This window comes from Nematolebias whitei, chromosome 7 (assembly GCF_014905685.2).
Source record: "Nematolebias whitei isolate Nwh7 chromosome 7, NemWhi1, whole genome shotgun sequence".
In the NCBI taxonomy this organism is placed as follows: domain Eukaryota; kingdom Metazoa; phylum Chordata; class Actinopteri; order Cyprinodontiformes; family Rivulidae; genus Nematolebias; species Nematolebias whitei.
The window spans coordinates 46,168,589-46,177,264 of record NC_056504.1 but is presented as its reverse complement, the minus strand read 5'-3'; the positions used below and the strand labels follow the sequence as shown (position 1 = coordinate 46,177,264).

Sequence of the window (8,676 nt, the reverse complement as noted above, 5' to 3'; positions counted from 1 at the left end):
TGTCATCGTTCTTTGTTGAAATCAGGTCTCTCTTGTAAATGAGTCCTCGAGGCTCAATGGGACTTACCTGTCTAAATAAAGGTTGAATGAAAAAACAAACTGTATAAAATTAGCTTCAGCAGACTTGTTCATTTTTATCCTCTTCCGCTTTAGCTCTTAATGATTTTAGCGAACATTCAATTGCCTCGAACTTTAGCTGATCTAGCCAACATCTAGCTGATGCAGCCTTTAGTTTTAATTTGAAGTCACTGGATGATGTAATTGTTTGAATTGTGGGCTCCAACAGAACCACGTGGGTCCACACTAAAGAATGGGACAAAACTCTTGCTGTCTGTGCAGCTGAGACACCTTCCAGCACTTTGCTGTTTTCTTTTCGTGATGCTCTAAAAGCGGAAAGTTGTCCTGGTCGACACCTGTGGTAACCATGACAACAGAGCACCGGAAGTCAAGACTCCTCCTACAGCCATTTAATCACTGCTGCACGTGCTTTCTTTTTCTTTTCTTTATTTCTGTTACGATGGTATATTTTATATTTTAGATGTTAAATAATCTAATTAAGCCCAAAATGTTATATATTTTATCTCCGCTGTTTTCTCTTTTCCTCCACATTTGCTCCTCCACCAGCACAAAATGCTCTTTTTTTTCTCCTTTCTTTTCTTTGGCACACTACTAGTTGGGAGTTGTAACCAGGAGAGTATGACTAACTAGTTGAAGGGAGAAACTATGGGATGCATCGTCATGGCAACAGACCAGACGTCACAATCTGGGCATGTGCGTTCCATTTTTGTCTTTCTTATTTTTCAGTCTGCAAGACCTGGATAGAGATCAGTGGGAAAAATATGTAAATGTTCCTTTTTTTTAATTCTCTTGAACCTAAACAAAGTGGAAAAATAATAATTAAAAATGATTATTATTATTTTTAATTAAAACCCCCCCACAGCGGAGAGCAGACAGAGCCGCGCGGCGCGCGCAGGGTTAACTCGGTGTTCCCAGCCTGAAAGGGGCTTCGGGGGGCTATGAGATAAAGATGCCGGGCTCGCTGAGTAATGGAGACGAGGGACTGGACGACATGGATTTTGAAGACGATATGCCAGGTGAGGGGGTGACGGGGGGGCGTCCTTCAGATTATTTAGCTGCTGCGCCGCCTTGATGCGGGAAAGGGCTTGTCCTGCGTCCTGAGACCTGGAGGAGGAGGAGGAGGAGGAGGAGGAGGAGTGGGGAGCAATAAGCAGAGTCATTCCTTCCCCCCCTCCCTTGTAGGATGGTGTCCTGAAGGTGGTTCGGCTTTGCCTCGGGTTGGCCTCACTCTCAGCCGGCTTCAGGGACATGGTGGTCTCTGCGCACGGCGCTCCACGAGCACGCGTCCAGCCTCTTCTCTGATGATGCAGGAAGACGCTCCAACTTCATGGGTCGCGGCTCTGCGTGGCCGCAGAGATGAAGCACGTGCGGGATGATCTGCTGACAGTCCCAGCAGCTTCTGGAGCTTCGGCGCATAAATCACCTCCGACCAGTTTCCTTGAGATGAAACAAAGAGTTGCAATTTAGCAAATAATGTGCTTATTTTGTTTGAACATGTTCAAAATATAGTCTGCAGACTATATCTCCCCTTTTTAAAAACTTTGTTGTAAACTCCTTTCTAAAGGTTGTGGTTTCTGCATGGACCACGGTGGTGAGGAGGGTTGAAGCCAACCCACCGCTGATGCACGTTAGTGTAGTAACAGAGCCAAAACGCTTGTCGTGAAAAGTCGAGCCAGCTTTGCAGCTAGCACGATGAAGCGATGCCACCAGGTCTGTGCGACCACAACAAAAATAGTAATTGCAGAGGGAAGATAGATGATGACGCACTTCATATTTAGTTTGAAAATCATACGACCGCTAAGCTAACTCACCATGTTATAAAAAAACGATATGAGGCAGATGTCCATAACACATTTAATGTGTTGTGCTTCACATCAACCCAGCTGAGTTCTGCTCCGTGCCTCTTTGTTCTGCGATGGTTGCTTCAATTTTAAAAGCCCACATCTGTGTGGGACGTGTCTGGCTGCATCTGTGCGGTTTTTTTTATTGTACTGTTTTATGAAAGAGACCTAAAACTTTTATTTGAACATTAGGGTCATTTCTCCTGTGATATACATTTTCAGGTGTTAGATGTAAACTTCTGTCTGTGAGCCGGGCTAACACTGTAATGACCACCCAGTGGGATGGGAGTGAGATTCATCTGAGCACAGCTGGATAAACGGAGCTCTAATTCACCTGTTCTGATTTGAGAAAGCTCCTTGGATGGAAATGAAAACATCTTCAGCTACAGAATAAAGTCCAGCACCATAAAGCTGCTGGTGATGATAAATGAGGCAGAAATGAAATGTGCAAGACCTCGTTTGTCACATTTTCTTGCATTATGGGTGAGCACCTGCTGTCACTTTGAACATGGATGAGCATGTTTTATTGTTTTACTAGTCCAAATTTAAATAATTTCCAATATTTTTTCTAGTTTTGTCAATTTATTTGTAATATATTTTGAACTATTTAAACATTATAAAGAGTTAAATCAAATACATTTAAACGTAACATCTCAAAAATAGTTCAGATTTTTAACTGTTTTTGCATAATGTTTTTTTTTTTAATAAATAAATTAGATAAATTTACTATGTTTCTATTAGGTATCACTCAGCGCTGCCATCTGCAGTGTCCCAACAGTGAACGATAAGTTTCGGTTGTTATGAGTTTAAAATACAGATAATTTAGTAAAAGTTATGCTGAAGTTTGAAACTGTCAAAAAAGTTTTTTAAGTCCATTTCATTTACAACTAATGTGCAACGCTTATGTAGCTATCTAGCTAGCTTTGCAATGACTCAGTTTTTCTTTGTTCACAGATCAATCAGGCTTTTATTTATTTATTTATTTATTTATTTTATAGAAACTTTAATACCCTCATCAGTTTACAGTTACATGATTATTTTGGCAGAAATATGAAGAAATCACTGAATGCTCTGCGTGTCTTCATAAACTTGTAAATGAACTAATGCTTTTTCAAATACAAATTTAATGTGTTTTAATGTTATATTGAATCACAATAAATACTGCCTTTATATGTCAGAAGCGTATTTGGATATTTACGAAAATAAGTTATACTGTAATTTAATTAAATTGCCATAGATTTAAAAACTGGTTTGAATTTAATGAGCAGAGCTGAGTGATGCCTAATAAAAATAATAACTATATATTATATATAGATCACCATGGTTCCCAACACTGGTCCTTGAGGAACACCATCCTGCATGTTTCAGTTGTTTCCTTGCTCCAACACGCCTGATTCAGTGATTTAACGACTTCAAGTTCTGCAGAAGTCTGTTAATCACTCATTCGTTCAAATCAGTTGTGTCAAAGCAGAGAAACAAGTAAAACATGCATGGTGTTCCTCAAGGATCAGAGTTGGGAACCACTGCTTTTATAAGATAAATTGTTGGTGTAAATGTTGCTGTTGCAGAACTTCAGTTAAATTTGAGTCAAAACAAATCGGGCAGCTTGTTACTGAAAATGAATATTAAATATTCAGACTTGACCATTTTGTCAGTTACATACACTCGCTAAAATACTTGATTAAAATTGAAATATTATTTTTCGGCAGATTTAAAATTATTATTATTTATTTTACCATGCGCTGCGTGCAAGACAATTTTCTTTCAATTCTTAGATTTTTTTTTTTTTTTGCTTTGCTCATCCAGATGTCATTTTCTCTTCTTAAAAGCGTTCTATTATAATCAAACCACCAAAGATTTCACTGTCAACAGACATAGACGAGCGTTTGTTTCCTTGAGGCTCGTAAAATCTTATAAATGTCAGTAAAGGGAGAAATGGAGGGGATTTTAAGAATTACCTGTGACTGCCAGGAATACCTGCGTGCACAAACAACCTGATATTTGATAGAAAAATGCACTAAAAATATGCAGTTATTAAAAAAAACACTTATTTTTCAGACTATAAGGCGCATTAAGTGAAACAAGTTCATTCTGACAGATTTTTGAGTGCTGTGCACCACATGTAATCGGTTCGAGGTCAGTAAGCCCAACCAGAATTAATACATAAGGCGCACTGGATTATAAGTCTCACTGTCGATTTTTGAGAAAGTTAAAAGATTTTAAGTGCGCCTTAAAGTCCGAAAAATACGGTATGTTTTTGCTGTAAAACATATAATCCCCTGAACGTACACAAAATTAAAGGAAATACGTGAGAATTATTAGTTTTTGTTGACTCTCTTCAGCTTCATTGTTAGAGTAAATCTTTGTTTCCCCATCATAATATTAACAATATTATCTGTATAAATCTGTAAAAAAAATATATGTTTAAAAATCTTTTTGTGCAGCCAGATTTCAGACAGTTAGTTTCTGTTAAAAGACGTAAAATGACAGATGATGTCAGAGCAGCTCCTTGTGGAACATCACTGACGTCCATCTTTTGGGGGACTTCAGACCTATAAACACCATCGTATCAAAGCTTTTATTTGTCACAGCACAAGGATTGGCCTAAGCCCCTTTGTGTTACCAAGAAGCTTACACGGCCACAGACTGTTTTGTTGTGTTTTCTGTTTTAATTGCTTAGCTCTTTCCTAAAATTAAAAGATTATCATGGGCCTTTGTGTGCTTGCAAATGCAATTCTCAGTTGGACGAGGCTCTATTTTTGGATCCCTTACTGTGATAGTTGACACAATTTTCCTTGCTGTACGTGCACATAGCCGAAGTAAAAATAATTATGTGTATGTATATTTGCAGATTAGCAGTATACAGGATTTCAAGTCTTTTGTTTTTCCTTGAACTGGACTCATTGATTTACAATAAATCTGATTTAGGCTTTACGCTTCCATCAATGACTTCATACTTCAATAAATTTTTTATGAGCATCTCATCAGGAGGTATTTGAAGCAGCTCCTGGTGCATGCAGAAAGGAAATGTTTTTAATCCAACTTATTATTATTATTTTGGTGTGCACCATTATGTGGATATTTTTACACATCAGCCAACAGAGAAAGAATGAATGTGCTTTCAGTCCAGCCTCCTCTCCTGGGAGGGAGCTGCTCGTGGATCTCATTTGAGGGGGTCGGCCTGCTGGCCAAGCTCGTGCATGAAGGTCAGGAGTGTGTCCGTGTCGTCCATTCACATTTTACCGAGAGCCAGGTTGGCAAGTGAAGCTCTGGTCATCCTCCTGATCCTAACTGGTGCCAGACTTCCCCTGGGGAAACGACTGAACAACCGCCTCTCCGTCCAACACCTGGCATGGCCGGGTCCACTCACTAAGTGAAACATTTTTTACCCTCACAGCTTCCCGTACGAGTTTTACAGATCATTACCTATAGGAATAGATCAGACTAAAAGAGATTTAGTTGCATATTTTCACCCTGGAATTATTGTTGTTCATAACATCAACTGATAAAAAAAGATGCTTTTATTAAAAGTTATGAGTTTGTTACATTTTTACAACTCTGAGACTAATAAATGTATGGTTTCATTTAGTACCCCTTACAAAATTAAAATGCTAACATACTTGCTCATCTTAGCTTAATGTCTTTTTTAAGATATTCAGATAAACTAGACCCCTCCCAGTACACTAAATCTGTACAATGTTTTTATCATATCAGTGATTTATGCGTCCTTAAGTTCAAAATTTGTTAGAAAAATGTATAATCGGATGTCAACTGCCACACGTGTTTGTTTACCTCAGCGGATCCCAACCCTGGTCCCTGAGGAACACCATCCTGCATGTTTCAGTTGTTTCCTGCTCCAACACGCCTGATTCAGTGATTTAATTACTTCCTCAAGTTTTGCAGAAATCTGTTAATCACCCGTCCATTCACATCGGATGTGTCAAAGCAGAGAAGCAAAACATGCAGGACGGTGTTCCTCAAGGACCACGGTTGAGCACCACTGGTTTTAAACATAAAAAGTGGGTGAAATGGATTCTTTCAAGGAACGACAGACCTTTAAGTCTTTATAAAAAATGGTTTATTTAAGATTTTCTTGGATATATTCTTTTAAAGGGACATAAAAAAAATAGAACAGTAAATCAACACTTGTACTTTATTGAACAAAAATCTTGGGTCAACCAAGAACATGAGAATAATAAACATATAAGATGATTTTTCTAACAAAACTTGAACATAGTTATGAAGTTTCAGTCAGCACTTAAAAAAAAAACAAAGAATTAATCACAGTGATTAAAACTCACCCTTCCATTCTGGCTCCAAAGAACTTTGTCGTGTGGGCTCTTAGTAAAACTGCCACCACTGTCTAGTTTGAGTGATTGTAACCACGATCAGACACGGAAACACTAACGCTGGCATCACGCGGTGTTTCACATCAGTGATGGGTGGTCAGCCTGTCATTCATGGTTCTGTCATTGAAAGAAAGAGGCTGCAGATTGGTGAACTGTGCGTGCTCGGTGCAATGAAACGCCTTGCCTTACCGCCTCTGAATCATGTCATCATCTGTGCATGAGAGGGAGAGATGTGAGGCGTGCTGCATGTGCTGCTGTCATGTCCTGTCTGGCAGGCAGGATCCACACATCTAAAGACATGAAGGAGATACTAAATATACACTCCAGGTTCACTTTGAATGGGAACAACAAAGACCTGGCAATCCTTGAAGGAGTGCATATCGCCTGCTTCCTTTCATGTTGGTGTTTTAGACTAAGATCTATGTTGGGAAATGACAGAGTTACAGACATTTTGGTCTGACCTTGAAAAATATATGCAGTGTCATACGATATTGCAATATCTTCCTTTTTTCTTCCATGACCCGTTATGTGTTTTGAATGAGCCTTATCTACTACCAGTGCTTGACATCTGTAAAATTCACTGAGGTATAGTCATTTTCTGTACAGGCTATTTTCTATATGCATTTTTATTATTAGCATTAGCACTGTCTTGAATTGGGTTGACTCCAATAATAAATTCGTTTTTGTTGTCCACTTAACAAATACTTTACAAAAGTTTCATTAAAACCCACTCAGTGGTTCATTTTTTTTCTTCCAACAAGCAAAGTTGATTCTAATAGTTAATGTCAATGTTTTAAACACAGATCTTAAGTAATCAGTTAGAGCATCGCCCTCAGCTGCCAGCAAGCCAAAATTTAGCTCCATATCTTTATAATTAAACAAATTACAGCCATTTTTTGCAGTGGGTGATAAGTGAAATACACCAGATATCCATCCATTTTCTTTTACTGTACACGCTTCTTCCTTTATGGGTCGTGGGGGTCACTGGTGCCCATGTCCAGGAGTCACTGTGCGAGAGGCGGGGGACACCCTGGACAGGTCTCCAGTCCATCACATGGACACATAGAGACAAACAACCATTCACTTTCTCACTCACACGTAGGGACAATTTAGAGTTACCAGTTAGCCTAACATGCATGTTTTTGGTCTGTGGGAGGAAACTGGAGTACCTGGAGAAAACCCACGCATGCACAGAGAGAACATGCAAACTCCACCCAGAAAGGTCCCTAGACTGGGATTTGAACTGGTGACTGAGAGGCAACAGCTCTACCATTCACGCCACCGTGCCACCCGATATGTTCCTTATATTACCAGAATAAATGTTGCCTGGGAACCCTTTTATTTTGAAAATATTAGCCCCATTAACGCACACGTCAGTCCTAGTTAGCGCTGCAGATGTGGTCATTTATTCCAATAGCCAGAGGTAACACAAAGATCCTGACACTGCCGCTGATTAAAGCTTTAAAATCAAAGCCCTGCACACATGGACCATCTCCTGCTAGCTTTGCTAAGCGGCGGATAAGTGGCTGATGAGGTTTGTGTGTCTACTACACAGGAATCCCTCCTCCCCGGTGTCTCGCTCCAGCTACCAAGGGGAGAGGTAGACTGCAGGGCTGCTGTCGGCTGATTGACTCAGATACATGTGCTGCATATTTGATGCCCTTCAGTCTGTCAGCGAGAGGCAGGAAAAGGGGGAAACATACAGACAGAAAACGACATAAATACAGTCAGAGAAGCAGAGTATGAGGAAGAGATCTGATCAGCTAACAGTTGCTTCCCATATGAATCTGTCTTTTTAAGGTGATGTGTTATTTGGGGATGTCTGTCTCCCGCACTTACTCTTCTGGCACCAGAGGAGTCTGCTGCACTCAGCAGTCAGCATGTTGTTCGCAGCAGCTGGAAGACTGTACAGCTGACAAACCACAGCTGGTTGCTTCAGTCCCAGCAAGAAAATATCTGTGTACCTCAGTGGTCCTCCAGGGAGTCACCATTTAGCGGCAGGCAGGCACTCTGTTTATTTGTGTTTTGATGATTAAAGCTGATCCATAGTCAGTGATGTGCGATTAGGAGGTCCATTTAGCCATGTTCCCCTGCTGGACTGATATTGATTTATCACATTTATATTCAAAACAGCCTAACAGACTTTGTACTGTAATGTGTTTTCACAATGAACTTATCGTTCAACATGTAAATAATTACTGCTGAGATACGATGAGCTTTAGCTTATTTAAACTTTGCATTTGACTAAAAATGTTGTAAAAATATGTGGAAACCATGAACACAAACATCCATCCATCCATCCATCCATCCATCCATCCATCCATCCATCCATCCATCCATCCATCCATCCATCCATCCATCCATGCATCCATCCATCCATCCATCCATCCATCCATCCATCCATCCAT

At 39.9% G+C, this 8,676-nt stretch overlaps 1 protein-coding gene across 1 annotated transcript in view; it reads left to right on the top strand.

Annotated features, from left to right (window-relative positions):
* Nucleotides 1-954: 954 nt before the first annotated feature.
* Nucleotides 955-8,676, top strand: part of chd5 (chromodomain helicase DNA binding protein 5) — a 69,964-nt gene continuing 62,242 nt past the window's right edge. Inside the window, exon 1 of the mRNA XM_037678967.1 lies at nt 955-1,094. Within this exon, the coding sequence (XP_037534895.1) occupies nt 1,028-1,094 (67 nt within the window). The 5' untranslated portion in view covers nt 955-1,027. The remainder of the gene's footprint in view (nt 1,095-8,676) is intronic.